Here is a 20363-nt window from a genome sequence, read left to right as displayed (position 1 = left end):
TTTGACAGGCGCTGGGCCGTGATGCGAGTGCCCAGACGTGCCGAAGCGTATGAGACTAAAAGTTGTGAGTCCCGCCTAGTTGGGTGTGTTCTATTGAGATAGAACAGGAGAGCCCGCTTCACGTCCAAGGTGTGTAATAATCTGTCCTCCGTTTTGGGAAGAAGTCAGGGAGGAAGACCTCCGCCTGCAGGTGGAACTTTGACACCACCTTCGGCAGGAAGGAGATGTCTGGGACGAGGCGGACTCCGTCTGGCAAAAATGACAGGTAAGGTGTATCGTGCCAGAAAGCCAATATTTCTCCCACTCGTCTAGCCGAGGTGACAGCAGTTAAAAAGGCCGTTTTCCATGCTAGAAGTTTGAGGTCGCATGTTGCGAGCGGCTCAAAGGGCTTCCTCGTGAGCTGGCGGAGAACTAGAGGAAGGTCCCAGAGAGCGACTGGAGTCTTGACAGAAGGGTAGAGATGCAATAAACCTTTTAAAAATGTTTTGAAATTGGATGTGAAAACAAAGTACATCCGTCAACTGGAACATGGTAGGCCGAAAGAGTGGCCAAATAAACTCTCAACAAAGAGTGGGAAAGTCCCGAGTCAGCTAGGGAGAGGAGGAATTGGAAAACTCATCTGAGCCCCGCTGAGGCGGCTCGAGGGGTGTCATCACCTAGGGAAGAACAGAACCTTCGCCATTTATAATCGCATACGACCTCCGCGTAGTAGGTTTCCTGGAATTCAACAAGACGTTCGTTACGCGGGTGGAGAAGCCGGTGATGTTATTCTCCATGCCGTCAATTTCAATTGTGGTATGTCGTGATGTAAGAGAGGGGAGTCGGAGAGGAGGAATAGGTCTTGAGCCGGAGGGAATTGATGGTATATCCCTTCTGATAACTCGAGGACTGTTGAAAACCAAGGTTGTCTGGGCCACCATGGGGTTAGTAAGATGCAGTCTGCGCCGTCTCTGAGCATTTTGAGGACCACCCTCAGAAGCAGAGGTAAGGGGGGGGGGAACAGGTAAAGAAGTCCCGTGGACCAAGGGTAAATCTCCCAGAGATTGTGGGTCCCTGCCTCCTCGACTGCAGAACAGAGGACACTTTTTGTTGTTTCTGGTGGCAAAGACATCGGCTTGGGGAGCTTCCCACATGTGGAAGAGGGGGAGGAGGTATGTTGGGTTCATCCCCCACTTGTGAAGGCTGAGTCCTGCTCGACTTAGGTGGTCTGCCTGAACGTTCATGTGTCCAGGAATGTTAGTGGCCACGAGGAAAATATTGTTGGCAATGCAAAGCTCCCACAATTGGATGGCAAGGTGGCAGAGGCGTAGGGAAACAGTGCCTCCCTCTCTGTTGACATAAGAGAGCGCCGTGTTGTCCGTGAGGACCGTGACCCATTTTCCCTTGATTAAAGGTAGGAAGCTGGTGACTGCGTGTTGTATAGCCAGGAGCTCTAGGAAGTTTATGTGTCGCTTCCTCATCTGCGCGTCCCATTTGTCTCCAACAGAAAGTCCCATGGAGTGTGCACCCCATCCTGTCAGGGAAGCATCCATCGTTATGGTGACTTCGGGTGTCGGAGGGTGGAAGGGCGCTCCCTGGAGGATATTCGAAGGGACAGTCCACCAAAGTAATGAGTCCCATATGCTGGGAAGAGGGGACAGGATGACAGTGTGTGCGTTTTTTGACAGGTAGTTGCGGATAAACCAGAGCTGTAAAGGGTGCATTTTGAGTCTGGCAAAGAGGAGAACTGATGTAGTTGCAGCCATCAGGCTGAGCAGCCTCTGAATTTGGGAGGCTGTGACGGAGGGTTGGGTACGGACGACGGTGGCTAAGGAAATGATATCCGTTGCCCTGTCGTGGGGCAGGTAAGCCAAGCATGTTGTCGAATCCAGTAGTGCACCGATGTACTGTATTCATTAAACCAGACACAATTGAGACTTTTGTTGATTGACTCGTAGGCCCAGATTGTCCAATAGCGCCAGAGTCTCTGACGTTTGAGACCAGGGCAGTCTTGGAAGGTGCTACCAGAAGCCAATCGTCTATAAATGGGTAGATGAAATTACCTCGGAGATGGAAGAAAGCTGCAACCACAATCATAGTCTTTGTGAAGACCTTTGGGGCGCTGGAGAGGCCGAATGGAAGGGCCGTATACTGGTAGTGCTGTTGACCAATCGCAAAACGTAGGTATTGGCGGTAGAAGGGGTGGATAGTAAGGTGGAAATATGCGTCTTGGAGGTCGAGGGTGGCCATCCAGATGTGTCTGCGAAGTAATGGCATTATCTGTTGTAGGGACACCATGCTGAAGCGGTGGTAGGTCACAAAACGATTCAGTTCCCTTAGATCTAATATGGGTCGAACGCCTCCGTCTCTCTTCAGGACTGTGAAGCATTGGGAATAAAATCCCATCCCTTGGAGGTGTGGTGGTACATGTACGATGGCTCCCTTTTGCAGAAGAACGGACACCTCCTCGAGGAGAGGTGGGGAAGGGGGCGTGGAGACAACGACGGGGTATGGAGGTTCTGGTGGAACTGAATTTTGTAGCCTCGGGACAATATGGACAGTACACACTCGTCCGAGGTGATGTGACAGCAATTTTGAAGAAAGGGTGACAGACGGGTTTGAGCTGACAGGGTGACAGGGAAGTCAAAAACCCTGTTTGGAAGGTTTGGACTGTTTGGTGCGGAAAGCTTGTTGTTTGGAACCAAATTTTGGTTTCTGGAAGGTGGGCTTTTGGCCTCCCGAAGACGTTCTTGGTCTCCATCGTGTCACTGGAGACTGATGAGTTGTGGTACGCCTCTGCCAGGACCTCGACCAGGTGCGTGGACGGTATGGTTGTCTTGCAGAGGATGAGACTCCTAGAGCTCGAGACGCCTTTATGCTTTTATCTAACTCCTGTAGAGTAGAATCCGTAGTGGCGTTGAAAAGCCCCAGGCCATTGAAGGGAAGGTCTTCCACATAAGATCTGGTATCTATTGACAGATTAGTGTTGTGGAGCCAGGAATGTCTCCTGAGAGCTATTGCAGATGCCATAGTTCTGGAAGACGCCTTGAGGACATGCTTAGTAGTGTTGAGCTGTTGTTTTGCCAACACCATGCCTTCTTTTTGTATGACTCTGGCTGCCTGAAGTTTGTCATCTGGGAGGTGGCATCTAATTTCTTACCTTCCTTGACAGAAGGTGCGGAATGAGTCCTCTTGGATTTGGAGGAAGATGTTATCACCATCGAGTTAGGCTGAGGGTGCGAGAAGAGGAATTCAGTATCTGCCTCCTGGACCCTGTACATGTGGTCCAGTCGTCTCGTGGACACAGGGGCAGATGAAGGTTTTAGCCATGGTGTCTTTGCCGCTTGCAGAAGGACAGAAGACATAGGCGATGCCAAGGTGGAAGAGGTATCAAGCTGAACTATATCATAAACCACATCTGTTGCCTGTGGATGTTGCTGGACAACAGAGAGGCCTAAAGAGTGGGCCATTTTTTTTTACTAAATCTGTATACGATGTAAGGTTGTCGGATGGGGATATGGGTAAGTCCTCAGCAACATCCTGGTTGGGAGATTTATGGTCAGGAGAGGTATGAGCCTCAGATGCTTCCGTATCCGAGTCTTCCTCCATGGAGTCAGAGGAGTCCTGGTGTGGGGTGACCTCAATCTGTGAACAGAGTGGGACGAATAGCGATCCCAATCAGAATAGCTCGCCGGAGTCAACCACGGCATGGATGGTGGATACGTCCCATACAGGTACCTCAACTGCCGTTAATCCCACGATATCAGTGGTGGAGGGGGCATGAAGACTCGGGAGGATCGACTTCTGGACCATTGACGTCTGGGAGACAAAGCAATAGGCTGTCTGTGAGAACCGTCCCTGTAGTCTCGGTCATCAATATCGACAGACTGAACATTGAGACACGGAGGATGACGTTGCGTGCTACAAGAAGTGTGTAGGTACCGATGGGTTTCGACATCGGGAGCCTCTGATACCATCGATGCCGACGCAGTCGAAGGAGCGGGGGATAGCTCTGCACCCATTTGGTGACTTAGGAGCTCCACCGTGTCGATGTTGGAGTACGGACGCTCCACTTGTTGGATGGGGGAATCCAGTAGTTGGATGGTCGGTAGTGGCGGAGGGAGTTGTGCCTCCGATATCGATACTGCCATTGGAGCGGAAGGCACTATAGGGGCATCACCCAGTGCAGGCACCGCTTCCTTCCCCTTCTTTGTCGCCTTAAGGGACTTGGAGGTGCTCTTCTTCACGGACTTGTGATCTTTACTTGCCTTAGCCTTCTTTTTGAGTGGCGTGGAAGCAGACAATTGTGCCTTCGATGCCGGGAGCTTCGGCATCGGACGGTCGACATCCGAGGCGGGCCTCGATGCCAGAGCTGTCGATGTAGACGGTCGGGGGGGGTAGCCTGAAGGCCCGACTGAGGTAAAGCGGCAACCTCCCCCCTCCGAAGAAAATAAAAGGTTTTTTAAAAGTTTTTTTGAAAGAAGAACGAAGAAAAAGAATAAACTGAGGGAAAAATCCAAAGAGCCGTGAGGCAAAAAGTCAAAACACGTGAACCGATCAGATCGACGAAGAAAAAGGTCTTTCCAACGTGGTGGTAAGAAAGGAACTGGCGGGATGTCCGCGCCCACCCCTCTGGGCATGCGCGATGGAGTTCCTGCGCATGTCTGAGGGACTGGGCACGAAAATCCATTAAAAGAGCTTGCTACAGCACCGATCGATCCAGCGCGTGCACACTGAATCCCATGGGTGTGAAGCACAGAGACCACGTCGAAGATCATAGGGTTTTTTTAAAAGTAGGCCTTGCCTTTAACACAATCATATTTTAGGACACAGAAATGTTGGTTTCTAGAACAAAAAGGGCTCACAATTTTAAACAAGCAACAATGTTGCCAGCAATTTCAGTAAATAGTCTTGGTATTTTCTAATGACCACTTAGGATGACTCTTCCTTTCATATTCAAAGCTCAAAGAGAGCTGTAGTGGTGCTGTTGCTGAGTGTGCGAGACCATGACTAGAGAGGTCCAGGTTCATCTCCCTTCAGTCACGAAACATACTGGATAAACTTGGGCCAGTCACTGTATTTCAGACTAAACTACCTCACAAGTATAGGGGTGGCTGGAGAATAACCATATAAGCTACCCTAAGGTCTTGGAATGGCAAAATAAAAATGGCATAGAAAGATGCAATTCAATATATGTCGGTTAATAAAACCAATCATTACCAAAGCAGATTCCAAAATGTGTAAAAATGTATTTTAATTAGATGCTTATACATGGGGGCCCTTACACCCACCAGCTGGTAATGTTGAGAGCGTTATCTCACCATGGCTTGAAACATTAAAATCTAATACTTATAATTTATGAAAACTAATGGGAGCCTTTTTAAAAGCTGCCCTAGGAAAAAAAGTCTTTAAAAATCCCTCTGAAAGAACAGTTGGCTCAAAAATATGAATGTTTTTAGGATTTAAAAACTATGAAGTGATTAAATAAATAATTCATTCAGAGACATCTAAAAGCTGCTCCAACTTACAGTACATTAATAATTTATACCTCTGATACGACACTCAAATACAAGCAACTTTGAAACAACCAATTTTTAAAAAGCTGTCTTTATTTTAAAGGCTAGGAAAACATGTACCCTGGTTGTTATAAAAAAAACAAACGGGAAACATGCTTTATAACAATCAATGTGTTTCATAATCAATATGAAAAGAACAGATTATAAAAATTCGAAGCCATTGATGGAAGAATAAAGTTTGGCCCAATGTGTTCTGGTAGCGTTACTGTGCCATTAAAGTTAATATTTAAAAGTTGCCATTTTTGAATATTGGACAAAAAGTAATTAGGCTGCCCATTAAAACTTTCAAGGTGGGAACTCTTAGCCTACAGGATTAATAGTTACTGATATAAAATGCAATATTATGATCTGATTGCTTCCAGTACTGTAGCGGTGGGGAAAAACCTGCGGCTACAACAGAAACTGTACAGGTCACTACACAGTCCTGTCTATATTAATTCTACTTATCTACAATCCTAGCACTAACAGAATAATCCTAAACAGAGTTGGAAAATGTAATGAGCAGTCCATTGACTTCAACAGACTTAGGTTAACTCTTTCCAGGATTGCACAGAAGGTCCCCTCATACATGCCATGCGGCCACATCCTCATTTAGCTGTTTGAATACCCCTGCCCCCCCCCCAATGTAGTACTTCAGAAGCCGGTTACTAGAACATGGGCACTGAAAAAGTCAGATATTTCTTCTGGAACTCTTATCATGACATCAGCTGTGTGAACTGTACAACCTGCAAATGGCTATGTAACAACCTCCACTGGCAGATGGCAGTACTGTATTGTTTATGCAATGTGATCTCCCTTTGTGGGTGCCTACATTCTAAACAACTGAGAACAAAGTTGCTGACTCCAAACATTTATGGACTGAAAGCTAGTTTGCAGTTGCAGATTCATTGTCACAACATCAAATATCAAGCTACCTATCTCTAGCATTTTTATTCTGTACTTTCTTCAAGGAGATCAGGGTGGTGTGCATAGTTCTTCCCTCATCTGTCTTACAACCATTCTGTGAGGGAGGTTAGACTGAAAGACCTAACTGATCATCTAATGAGCTTCTTGGCTGAGTGGAGATTTGCTCTTGGTTCCCCTGATCCTAGACAGATGTGCTAACCACTGTAGTACATTCACTAGCTCTTGTATGTGTGAAAGAGTCACAGTTATAACATAGGGCTTCCATGTCAAACCAATGCAGAGTTTTCCAGTGGAATCCATTTACACATCCAGCTGAGAATCATAATAAAAATGATGTACGTACAATCATAATCTGGCTGCAAGAAAATTTCAGTGGACTTTGTTTATGAACCTTTATTTAATGTAACCTGTAGATTGCTGAGAAGCAAACTGGGAACACATTTGAGCCACAGGACCTGGCTAAGTTTTATATGTCTGCATTAGTAGGTCATACAGATTCTTGTTATGTAGATGGAAAAAGAGGCTCAAATGCAATTTCTCCAAAGAACCCACGGCTAACAGAGATTAAACTCCAATCCAAGCACAGTTCTGAATCCATGCTTGCTTCCTAATCTTAACATAATTCTCTAACATAATATGCACAAACTTTGTTTAAATGAGTTGCTGAATTGCAATTTGAACTATTTAAGATACCAGAAGTGGCAGCTCTCAGAAGGCTTAATGCATACTTTCTTATTAATCCTTCTAATTCCATTTGCCACATTTGTACAGCCATTAAACTGGCTAATAGTGTGAGAAGACGAACCACAGCTGAAAAACTACTCTAATTAATGGAGAATTTGGCTCTGAATCTCTGCTACTCAGCCTTCTCAAGATTATAAGAACAGCATATGTACAATATACAATGATTATCAGTAAGTGGTGAATGTTGATATTTATATGTAAACATTGAAAATTCCAAGTGAACTTTGTATGCCCTCTGCTTGATGCGTAAACATGAGCAATTTCTGATAATCTCATGAAGAACAATTTATACTATGGAATCATTTTGGGACATTCACACATTTCATCTGGCATACTCCAAATTTCAGACATTTATGATAACACATGAAAGTACTGAAAATCCAACAGTCACACATTCAGATGAAGAATCAGATGAATGACATCAAACTGAAGCTAAACAGTCTCTTACACAGAAACTGTGAGTTTATGCAGTGTTGACCAAGTCTGTGATCAGTTCAAATTCTCATAAATGTTGAGATGTGCTTAGAAACTACCAGCTCCCTTTGGTAAATCAGTTCAACAATAACCAGTGAAGAATACATACAACACACATATGCTTCTGCGAGAAAAACATCAGATGCAGCCACAAGAACAGCTAACTCAGCACTGTCAGCTAAAAGTGGTTAATCCAATCACAGCATAAATTACTAAATCCAAATTGTGTGATAAAAGCCATGGGTTAAGAGGAGATTAAAAAGCTATCTTTGGTCAAACAATGCAAAAGGAGAACAGTGAATTAAAGTGAACTAGTTTGTAGTGGGAGAAGCACTCTTACCTTTGTTATTGTATACATCTAGATAGTTTGGTGCTGAAAAAATTGTAATTAGCGAAGGGAAGCCTGTTGTCTGGCTTTTCCTGTACATACGGTACCTACAACAAATTGCATAAGTAATATTATTAGTATCATTAATTTCTCACATGGTAGTGTTAATTTAGACCTTGTTATGGATATGCTACAGGATACTTGGTTAAGTTGTAGATAAAGGAAGAAATCAGTACACAGTTGTGATGTTACATGGATTTTACAGAGGCTTGTATATCCATAATTGTATGCCCATTTATAGTCACAGGATACAGTTCACCAGCTAGTAAGGTTTCACAATTATTATGCCATAGATGTTTGAGTCGAATGCATGTTAGATACACCACAGACTTAAAGCAGGCCCAAAGTTGGTTACTGTTGCTGGACAGATAAACAAATCACTGATTGTTTTCAGTTGAATATCGGACAGCAAGGCAGTGTAAGCGGCCTGGATGCCACTGGGTTTTTTGTATCTATTTTGGCACCACAGACTGTACTTCCTTCCAAATTTAAAAAGCAACCTTTGTTTCACCAAGGGGAGGGGAACAATTTAGGTACCCCCCAAATTATCCATTAAAAAGAATAACCGTGTTGCTTGCACTGTGCAACACAGTACTAAATACAAAATAATCCAGATTCTTTCACCCTTTTGTGGAAATGCAAAGGAAGTCAGTTCTAGAGCAGTCTGTAGAATAATCAGATAAATGCCTACTAAAAACCTCTATGCATTTACACTTGGTTGTGATGAGAATAAGGTTTCACAGTCTCAGCTGATAGGTATTTAGTCAATCATCAGCAAAAATATAAAGCCCCAGAATTTTGGAAGTAAACAAAAAAACATGGGGGGGGGGATGGACACACATACTGGAACTCTACCACACTGAAAAACCCTAGAGAAATAATGAAATAATAATAATAAGGCACATCATTTTAATTTCCTTTCTAATACAAAGTCCCTCAAAATATTGGCAGTAAAGATAAAAAGTACCCTATCACGTCTATAGTAATTCACTTACAGAAAACCACCAGTAACAACAAAACTTGATGAGTTGTTGAGTACCTCAGTAAGGATACCAGATGCATTTTATAAGCTTTTGAATTTATTGGGGGGGGGGGGAGAGTTTGTAGCCATATTTAGAACAAATGCTGGCAACAGTTTAGACAACCGTTTAATCAGCGGTGAGTCTTTGCAACATTAAAAAAGTACACAAAGCAACAGCCTGCTGCACTATACCTATGGATAGACACAAACTGGGAAAATGCGGTTTGGTTCATGGCATGCCCAGTTGGCAAACCACAGACTGTCACGAATGTTTTGGCACTAAACAAATTGGTTCAGTTTGTGAGGTCCGTGACCTGGAAGAACACCCTCCCCCACGCTAAAGATACCAAACTTGCAGGGAATCTCTGGCTGCCCTACAAGTTTGGTGACAGTTGGATTATTTATGGGGTCCGAGTTACAGCCCCCCTCTGAAAGTGCTTTCTGGGGAAATGACTGCTGCAGGTTCAGGAGGTTCAGGAATGTATAGAATAGATCCTGTGCAAACTAGAGACACCAGACTTGCAGTGGACCTCTGACAGGGGCCGGTGGTTCAGTGGTAGAACATCTAGTTTGCATGCAGAAGGTCCCAGGTTCAATTCCTGACATCTCCAGTTAAAAGGATCAGTTTGGAGGTGATGCGGAAGACCTTAGCCTGAGACCCTGGAGAGCCACTGCTGGCCTGAGTAGACAGTACTGACTCTGATGGACCAAGGGCCTGATTCAGTATAAGGCAGCTTCATGTGTACATGCCCTCCAAGTTATGTGCAGATTGGATTTATGGTGTCCGAGTTACATCCCCACAAAGAGGTGCCCCCATCCTCCATTGTTTCCAATGGGAGGGGAAGCAAAAAAAAGCAAGGGCAAATAGAAGCCCAGCAGAACAGAATCAAAGTCCCAGTCAATCTCTGCAATAGAAACTGAAGGGGAGGCACTCTTGCAAGCCCAGAAGAACTAGTGCAATGTGCCCAGCAGAATCAGTGACACTGTGGTACTGTAAACCCAACACGACTGAGGTCAAGACAGGAAAGTGCTTTTGGGGGAAATGTCAGGCACAGGTTTAAAAGTGTCTAGAATGGGCCCCCTACAAGCTACACACACCAAACGGGAACCTCACCCTGCTGCTCGCTCCACTATGATCTCTCCAAGTTGTGGGTGGATTACATTTCTGAAATTCCTGTTAAGGACCCCCCCCAGTGGTATCTCTGGAAAAGACAGCTGCAGTTACAGGAATCTATGGAACAGCTCAGGAACAAGCCAGTGACACCAAACTCACAGGGAAACTTCACTTGGGCAGACTCCCCACCACCCAGACACTGAAAGCAAGACAAGCATCCCCCCCTACGCTTGCAGCCCCCCAAGTCTCCACAGGTAGATTTGGAATGACAGAGACATGACAAGACGTCTGATGGGGCTCCCCATAGTAACCCCACAACAGCTTGCCGGGCACCCCAGCCCTACAAGACAAACAGGGAAAATGTGCCCACAACTCTCACAGCCCCTCCCAGGGCTGAAACACTGTGGTGTATTCTTCTACTCTGCACAGGAAACACCTGTCCAGCCAGCTGGGCCAGGCAGATTTGGAACAGAAAGGCACACATGACAAGACTTCCGACAGGGGCTCCCAAAAGTAACTCCAAGACAGCTTGGTGGATACCCCAGGCCCATCAGACAAGCAAGGGAAGCATGCCCAAAACTCTCACAGCCGTGATCTCTCAAGGACTGAAACACACAGGTCCAGAGCACACCCATCAACCGCAGTAAACTCTGCCGTGCAGAGGAATGGAAACACATGTCGAGCTGGTCAGGCCACCCCTGAGGTCTCCAAAGGCAGGTTCAGAACGAGAGGAAAAAACCCAGACATCCCGAGAGTTCTGACAGAGGCTCCCCAAAGTAACCCAGAGGAAAAAACCCAGACATCCCCAGAGTTCTGACAGAGGCCCCCCAAAGTAACCCCAGGATAGCTTGACAGGCACCCCTGGCAAGCACTGGAATCCAGCACGGCATGCTCACACTTCCAGGCCCCCTTATGGGCTCGTCCCAGCCCACCCCTAGGTGAAATTTCTGGTTATTCACCATTACCAGAACAGAAAAGAGATCACATGTTGTGAATTGTACAAATGCAATGGAAAGAGGTAGTCAAATGGGGGCTTGCTTGTACAGGCAGAGGTGTTGGGCTGCATCTCCCCCCATCCCAGCCTCTTCCACCTCTTATTTCCACTGGCCATGTCTGCTGGCCTGTAGCCTCTGCACTTCTTTGCAGAGCTCATGCTTCCATTGCCTTTTATCTGGGGTCACAGATACAGACCAGCTTGTACTCCCCTTTCTTGCAAAGAGGATGTAACCTGGAGGTGATGCTCACTTGCAACCTCTGTGCCAAGGCCACCCCCTTGGGGCCTGGCTCCAGTGTGGAGGCCAGCACTCAGTCCAGCCCCCCAATCAGGGGGATGACTTTCCCCAGGCTGGCTGTATGGGCGCAGAACATGTTGGTGGTGTCCTGGAATGGTTTGAGGGCTACAGCATTTGGGTCGACCAGTCATTGGAACTGATGCTGAGCTCCTCTTCCCCATGCAGGATGGACATGGAGGAGATGACATCCTGCACCATGCTCTTCTGCTCCACTAAATGCACACTCATGATATAGGTGGAGTTCCAGTGGGTGGATAATTTCATGATGAGCCAGTGTTCAGGCTTATCTCCCTATTTCTCATGCGGCAGGCAGGCAGGCTTGATGCTTCAAGAGAAGTGGGCAGCCGGGTGCTGGCAGGTCTCCAGCAAGGGCTACATCTCAAGGATGGCAGTGTCCCAGGTGGCCTTGACAGAGTTCCCCAGCCTCATAGCATCCTTCACCACTAGGTGAAGCGTGTGTGCCAGGCAGATGATGCCCTTGAGGTGCACAGCCTTCACTGCTGCCAGAATGCTGGCAACGGCATCTGTGACCATGCAGCCATGAACAATGTTGCCACCACCCACCCACCCCCTCTGGCAGAACTGTCCCCTCCTGGGGCCTGGGCCATACCCTGACAGTCTGGACAGAGAGGTCCTCTGGTGGCCACCAGTGGGTAGTGAGGAAGTGGTAACCGTGCTGCTGGCTGCTCCAGAGGTCTGCTGGGAAGTGTATGGTTCTGCCTTGCACTCTGGAGAGCTCAGCCTTGACCATCACCACTGTGGAGTGGTGCATGGCAGGCAAGACTTCACGAAGGGAAGGAGTACCAGGGAGCCAGGTGTTACAGCAGCCAATGAAAGCTACATCCTCCATGAGGGAGAATGGTTGGCCATCCAAAGCAATCATCTTGCCGATGAGGTGAGTTACTGCTTCCTGGACCTTCCTCATAACCCTTCTGGATGGCACTGTTGGCATCCCTGGGGGAATGACCTCTAGGAGGGTGGCCTGCCTTGATGTCCCACCCACCACATCCCGAGTGCAGGAAGCCTTTCTTGGAGGGGCCTCTTACTTTCCCTCCACGTCTCCCTGCTGAGAGGGAGTGGACCTCTTCTTCCTCCCACTGGCCACCCCTCTTTCTTCTGGCAGCAACATAATGGGGTGCACCTCTTGCAGGTGCCTGCAGAGGACAGAGGAGGACAAGTGTTGGAGGTTTGCACTACTCTGGATATGGGCATGGAAGAAGTGGCACTCAGCCACATGGGTCACTGGAGAGTGTGCAGAAATGTTTCCCAAGTGTAGGCTGGAAAGAGGGCCCTATGATTGGAGAAGGTGGTAGGAGGAGCAGCTGCTTTCTGGCATTGGGCTGGGAGGGGCCACAGGGGGGGTATACTCAAGGCAGCAGTAGCAACAGGGTGTTGTGTAGAAGGGGAGGATGGTTCCCCCCCTTTGAATCATGGCTAAAGTCTTGCTCTCCAAAGAGGGTTAGCAACTACTGGTCTCTGGGCAGTGCTAACAACTCTTTTACCTCTCTGGGGAGCCCCAGGAACAAATCAGGAAAAGGAGACTCTGAGATCCTTGGTGATGCCCTGCTAGGGGTGGGCTCCAGTGGGCTGGCAGGATGAATCTGGTGTCCAGGGACGGGGACCTGTGGTATGGGTGGTGGAGGACACCTTCCATTTGCATCCACTTCCACCTCTATGGCACAGAAAGGTTCATAATCAGGAGGGGTGGGAGGGTATAAAATGTGGGTCCTCAGGTGAAGCACCCAGTAGCTAAGCCCCTCTGCTCAGTTTGAGCAGATAGACAGGGTGGCTCACAGCCCTGAGTCCACATAACACCCCCAAATCCTCAGCAGGGGAGAAGAGTTCACAATCAAAATGTGGGTTCTCAGTCGAGGAATCCACTAGCTAAATCCCTCTACTCAATGTCAGCTGAGAGACTTAGAGCCCTGAATCCACCTAACACCCCCAAACTCTATCAGGGGAGAGGAATCACAATCAAACTGTGGGTCCTCAGCTGAGGAACCCACTAGCTAAGACCCTCTGCTGTATGGAATCAGAATGTCGTATATGCTCAGCTCCACACCCTCTCTTCTATCAGCTGTTCGCAGTGGCACAGAGAGGCAGGGAACTTGTTAAAAGCATGATGGGATGGACAAAAAGACCCCCCCCCAATTCCTTGCCTGTTTTTTCTTCTTCCCACTGATGGCATCATTGCTGGGGGAAGAGGAGGCCAACAACATTGAACCCTGAAGCAGGAGGAGGACTGAAACAGAAGCAGGAGTGGGTGGGTGGGTGGAAGGGGAAGGCAGAGCTCTGCTTTAGCCACAGTGCTGGCTAGTTAGTGCCGACAATGCAGGCACATGGAAGCACTAAATTTATTCTAGGGTGGAAATTTATTCCACCCAGCATGCACTTTTTATTTGTTTTCATGGAAGCAGAGCTGCGAAGAGAGATTCTCTTAATTCCTCTTTATCCAGTTTCCTCCTGAAATTTCCCTCTTTTTAGGAAGTAGGAGTCTGTAATCAGTTCTATTTTCATCAAAGAAAACTTCAAAAGGAGAAGGGGGAGGAAGGGAGGCCCTGCAAAATGTCAGAATTTCACTCTGTAGCTGCTCAGAGGCAGGCAATGTCTTCCCAAATCTTCCTGTCCTTTTGAGTACAACCCTGTGGTGTGTAATACCAAACAACTGCAAGGGCTGAAGTTACAAAAGCATGCACTGATTTGTCTACAAAGAGAAATAGAACTCCCTCTTTTGAAAGAAGATTGCTATATCTAACAAAGCGGATTTCTTAAAATGTAATTCCCCTCATAATGCTACATGGAAGTTGTCTACACGAATGAAAATTGACATACAAGAAGCAATCCTGTGAGAGTACTCCAAAGCTGGAACTCTGACAAACATGATAAATGTGTGGCACAATAAGTCACCATGTAATGAAAACAGGGTGCTACAGTTTTAAATTATTTACTGACTGTGGAAGATCTAAATAATTAATGTATGGTGTCATTTATTGTAAACCCTTTATATTTTCCCCATCTGTCTATACGTAAAAAACAAACAAACAAAAATTAATTGGCAGTGTAGCAGTTAGCTGGAGGGAAACCCCCCCCCCATAGAGTTGTGTTTCCTCTCAGTGACCTAGAAATGGTATTCCTGTTCAAAGCAATCACTGCATCTCTCCACAGGGAACTTAATGAGTAAGGAGACCTACTCATCCTGCATACAAGTATGAAACCTACTCATAAGTACTCTACAATTTGTGCACAAGCCCACTAAAATTACTGAGTGATAGGATTGAGCCCTACAATAGGGAAAAAAGGAAGATGTATCCAAATATACGTGTAATACATTTTGTTCCCTACAAAGATAGCTAAGATCTCTAGGGAAGATCTCTAGGCGAAGTCTCATTTTAGGAATGTCACCATTGTCTGTTTCAGGATGCATCAGTGTATAAGTGCTGATACTTTCACACAGGCTTGTCTTGCCTCCGTCTGTACTCCCTCTGTCATGGTTTGAAAACCAGTTTGCAAACTAGAGTTTGTGCAATGTGTGGTTTGGGCCATTGCTCCACCTATGGAAGATGCCTGGCTACAGAGGTGGGCTCTAGAGTGGATGAAAACTGAAACCACTCCAGGGTTTCCCTAAGCGTCCTTTCATCCCAGCTTCTCAGTCCACAGCCTTGTCTTCACACCCACATTCCTACTTTCCTGTACTTCACAACTGCTAAGAAGGTTACCACCACAAAAACAAAGACAGACAATGGGACAAGAGCAAGAGTTAACAATTATTAACTGAACAAACAAATGCTACAAAGTATTATGAGATACAGACTGACACAGAGCACTGTGAAATGTTGTTTTGGATAAAGAAATAATACACCTGGAGCAGAGCTCTGCCAGGAACAGGCTGAAGATCTCAACAGGCAATTGTTTGGCTATTCTGTCCCACTGTTTTGGCCAGCAGCTAGTAAAAGGCCTGCTGGTAGTCAAGTAAGGCCTGAGTGGCTTGGAATAGCATTTGGAGAGTTTGGGGCATAGATGGGTGATACAGCAAAGCATATAAACCATTGTTTGACCAACACATGGAACAAAAAACATGGTTTGGAGCCTAAACTCCATGCCAACATGCCCTAAGAAGTATTTCCCCCACCAAAGGCAGGTACATAATATAAAAATCCAACCAGCAATTTCAGAAGACTAGGACAAGGCTCATTTTCATTTTGAAGTATAATGAAAAACAATATGTTTCATCTTCACAGATGGAGGAAATGTACAGAAGGCAACAAGCAGCAACATAATTTATTTAAAAAGCAAGGAAAACACTCACCCAGCATCCTGGGCTTCATGAGCTCGGAGTATAGATAATAAGTTATTTTGCTGTAAGAAGTCGCATACAGCAGGGTAACTGTCAGGGAGGGAAAAAAGGGAAGCACATATTAATGAAATGACCAGAGGTGATGCATTGGCCTCTGATACTCACAAATGTCTGACTGAATGATAACGTAGTTCAGACTATGAAGTCAGGTGATTTTCTGTAGACTCATTTTTGAAATCTCACTCAGGTCATAACCCATGAAAATTGCACTTAATAAACATTGAGATTAGGGCTGAGCTAGACATTATGGCATTCATGGGTTCGACCTGTGAGCAATGACACCATTTTAGAGCTGGACTTGGCCATTTAAAATGGCACCTTGATTGTGCCCACAGCTTGGCAGGACTAGGCAATCTTGGCCTCCCTCCCCCTCTCAAGCACTGAAATAGGGCTGTGGACGCCCTAATGTCAAGTTTGGTCCTCTGTGGAAAGAAGCACTACATTTATATAATGCAATTTTCCACTGCTGCTTTAAATCAAAATGTACAAATTGTGAGAGTTCACAATACCATGGAGTGTGCTAAATATTACGAAATGCAATGCAACATCTCTGAATGCATCCAAACACTAACAAAAGAAATATGCTTCAGTCAGGCTAGTTTACATGTTATTTTATACATGCCTATTGCAGATCTACACATGGAACCTCCTGACTACATGTGGAGTTCACATGGCTGGGTATATCCACCACTAGTGTGCAAGCTATCCATTCCACACCACTGGGAGATCCATTAAGCAAGTCTTGAAAGACATAAACCAAGTAGGAAAAAGGAAGGCCCCCTCCCCCCCTAGATAGGCCATCCAAAACAGAAAAAGAAGTTTAAGGTGTTTTAATATTGATGCTCAAGAGGCTTGTTCTCTAAGCTTCTTCTTAGGCAAGGAACAGTTAGAGGAAGAATCAACAGGGGTATTGGCCTTCTGCCCTGAGCTGGAAAAGAAGTATGACAAAGTCTTTATCAGTGGTCAACTGAATAATGATAGCATTGGATAATACAAAATTAAAACTTCCACTAATTCTGAGCAACGAATATTTCTCAGAATATATTGCACTTTATATAAACATCCACAGAGTAATCAAAAATGATCATAAAATTAATGAAAGATTAATTAAAACTATGTCCAGACTGTGTTACACCACAAACTTGTTTGTAATGACCACCAAATGACCATTGACTCAGAGAAGTTGCTTTTTCTCCTCTTACACTTTGATCCATTTGTTTCCTACAGAGTTTCACTCTTTGTTTTTAGCAGCTAAGAAAATATAGGCTAGAGCTGTATCTAAAGAGCGTAATGCTTTTACTTGATTAGTACCTTTGAGTTAGATTATTTTAACACTGATGTTTGTAACCATGTTAAATGCTCTGTATGTCAGATTGTAACCACCTTCAGTCATAGATAAAAAACTAAACCTACCTAAATGACCCCCAAATAACTAATTAATCTAATAGGTATCCTAGATATTACCAAAGCATTAGAACAGTACAGTAGAGAGAGAAAGGCCATTACATCCCTGCAAGATTCCAGTAACACCTCTTAAAGGATGCTACTAGTGGTGCTGGTTCTGCTGCTGGCCTTACAAACATGCCCCCAGAGATTCTCTGATTTGATCTGAGTCTTGTTGAGTTTGGGCACTGACTGCCACAGTGGCACTGGTTCTGGTGGGCACATTGCACTGGTTCTGCTGCTGGCCTTGCAAACATGCCCCCTCTCACCACCACACCTCACTTACTTTCTAGTGCAGAGATTCTCGGGGAGACACTGCTGCCTGCCTTTCCCCCCTTCCACAGGGAACAATGGAGGATTGGGAGCACCTTCTTTGGATGTCCCAAGAATTGGATCCCCTGGTCCAATCTTTTCAAAACTTGGGGGGTTCTTTTGGGGAGAGGCTTCAGCAGCTACAGTACAAATGTGGTGCATCTACCACAAACCACCTCCCCCCCAGCCCCCTGAATACCTGTTAAAAGATTTTTGTCATTGACTACAATGGCCCCCTAGGAATACTGAATATTTTTGGGTACCAGTACAATACCAGTATTGGTATTCATGTATATTTGGGATACCGAAAAAAATTGGCTTTATTATACCCGAATCTGAAAAAAAAACTGATTTTCCCCGCTGCACACCCCTAATGATAATTGAAATGCACTGGTTCTGGTGGGCACATTGCACTGGTTCTGCTGCTGGCCTTGCAAACATGCCCCCTCTCACCACCACACCTCACTTACTTTCTAGTGCAGAGATTCTCGGGGAGACACTGCTGCCTGCCTTTCCCCCCTTCCACAGGGAACAATGGAGGATTGGGAGCACCTTCTTTGGATGTCCCTAGAATTGGATCCCCTGGTCCAATCTTTTCAAAACTTGGGGGGTTCTTTTGGGGAGAGGCTTCAGCAGCTACAGTACAAATGTGGTGCATCTACCACAAACCACCTCCCCCCCCAGCCCCCTGAATACCTGTTAGAAGATTTTTGTCATTGACTACAATGGCCCCCTAGGAATACTGAATATTTTTGGGTACCAGTACAATACCAGTATTGGTATTCATGTATATTTGGGATACCAAAAAAAATTGGCTTTATTATACCCGAATCTGAAAAAAAAACTGATTTTCCCCGCTGCACACCCCTAATGATAATTGAAATCAAAACTGCTATAGAAACAGTGTTCTAACCCAAATGGGACTGAGTAGCATAAGAATTTCTGAATTCTTTTAAAAATCAGCTTTATGTTCTCAGAACCAGATGATACATTCACCCTCAATCCAAACAGAAAACATACTTCTGCAGGTCGGTACCTTACTAGCTTTCACCTTCTGTCGCAAACCTGACTTAAGAAAACCCCATGAACAGTAACAAAAGGCTAAAAGATATGACACTGGAAGATAAGCCCCTCAGGTCAGAAGGTGTCCAATATCCTACCGGGAAAGAGCAGAAGGCAAGTACAAGTAACCCCAGAAAGAGTGAAGTGGCTGGGCCAAAGCCAAAAGGACACTCAACTGTGGATGTGTCTGATGGTGAAAGGAAAGTCTGATGCTGCAAAGAACAATACTGCACAGGAACCTGGAATGTAAGATTTATGAATCGAGGTAAGTTGGATGTGGTCAAAAATGAGATGGCAAAAAAAAAAAAATGAGATGGCAAGACTGAACATCGACATCTTGGGAATCAGTCAACTGAAGTGGATGGGAATGGGCAAATTTAACCCAGAAGACCATTATATCTACTACTGTGGCCAAGAATCCCATAGAAAAAATGGTGTGGCCTTTATAGTCAACAAGAGAGTGAGAAAGGCAGTAATGGGATAAAATCTCAAAAATGACAGAATGATCTCAGTCTGAATCCAAGGCAAACCATTCAACATCACAGTAATCCAAGTTTATGCCCCAACCACTGACGCAGAACAGGTTGAAGTAGACCAGTTCTACGAAGACCTAAACACCTCCTAGAACTAACACCAAAAAAAGATGTCCTTATCATGATAGGGGACTAGAATGCTACAGTAGGAAGTCAAAAGGTAATTGGAATAACTGACAAGTTTGGCCTTCAAGAACAAAATGAAGCGGGGCAAAGGCTAACAGAGTTTTGTCAAGAGAACATGCTGGTTATAGCGAACACTCTCTTCTAACAATCTAAGAGGTGACTCTACACATGGATATCACTGATGGACACCAAAATCAAACTGATTATATCATTTGCAGTCAGGAACCTGGAATGTAAGATTTATGAATCGAGGTAAGTTGGATGTGGTCAAAAATGAGATGGCAAAAAAAAAAAAATGAGATGGCAAGACTGAACATCGACATCTTGGGAATCAGTCAACTGAAGTGGATGGGAATGGGCAAATTTAACCCAGAAGACCATTATATCTACTACTGTGGCCAAGAATCCCATAGAAAAAATGGTGTGGCCTTAGAGAGTGAGAAAGGCAGTAATGGGATAAAATCTCAAAAATGACAGAATGATCTCAGTCTGAATCCAAGGCAAACCATTCAACATCACAGTAATCCAAGTTTATGCCCCAACCACTGACGCAGAACAGGTTGAAGTAGACCAGTTCTACGAAGACCTAAACACCTCCTAGAACTAACACCAAAAAAAGATGTCCTTATCATGATAGGGGACTAGAATGCTACAGTAGGAAGTCAAAAGGTAATTGGAATAACTGACAAGTTTGGCCTTCAAGAACAAAATGAAGCGGGGCAAAGGCTAACAGAGTTTTGTCAAGAGAACATGCTGGTTATAGCGAACACTCTCTTCTAACAATCTAAGAGGTGACTCTACACATGGATATCACTGATGGACACCAAAATCAAACTGATTATATCATTTGCAGTCAAAGATGGAGAAACTCTTATACAATCAGTAAAAACAAGACCTGGAGTTGACTGTGGTTCAGATCATGAGCTACTCATTGCAAAATTCAGGCTTAAAAGCTGAAGAAAGTTGGGAAAACCACTAGGCCATTCAGGTTTGACCTAGATCACATCCCTTATGAATATACAGTGAAGGTGAAGAATAG

The 20363-nt window shown here is 45.3% G+C and overlaps 1 protein-coding gene across 5 annotated transcripts in view; it reads right to left on the bottom strand.

The window, feature by feature from the left end:
• PPP3CA (protein phosphatase 3, catalytic subunit, alpha isozyme) overlaps positions 1-20363 on the bottom strand; it is a 249497-nt gene that overhangs the window by 35630 nt on the left and 193504 nt on the right. For all 5 annotated transcript variants that reach the window (XM_015405778.1, XM_015405782.1, XM_015405779.1 and 2 more), the window contains exons 7-8: positions 15801-15878; positions 8020-8114 (exon numbers count right to left, since the gene is read on the bottom strand). In XM_015405778.1, the coding sequence (XP_015261264.1) occupies positions 8020-8114; positions 15801-15878 (173 nt within the window). The remainder of the gene's footprint in view (positions 1-8019; positions 8115-15800; positions 15879-20363) is intronic.

The sequence above is a fragment of the Gekko japonicus genome, unplaced genomic scaffold (assembly GCF_001447785.1).
Source record: "Gekko japonicus isolate JY-2015 unplaced genomic scaffold, Gekko_japonicus_V1.1 scaffold81, whole genome shotgun sequence".
NCBI lineage: Eukaryota > Metazoa > Chordata > Lepidosauria > Squamata > Gekkonidae > Gekko > Gekko japonicus.
The sequence above is the reverse complement of the archived record's forward strand: the minus strand, read 5'-3'. Positions and strand labels throughout refer to the sequence as shown.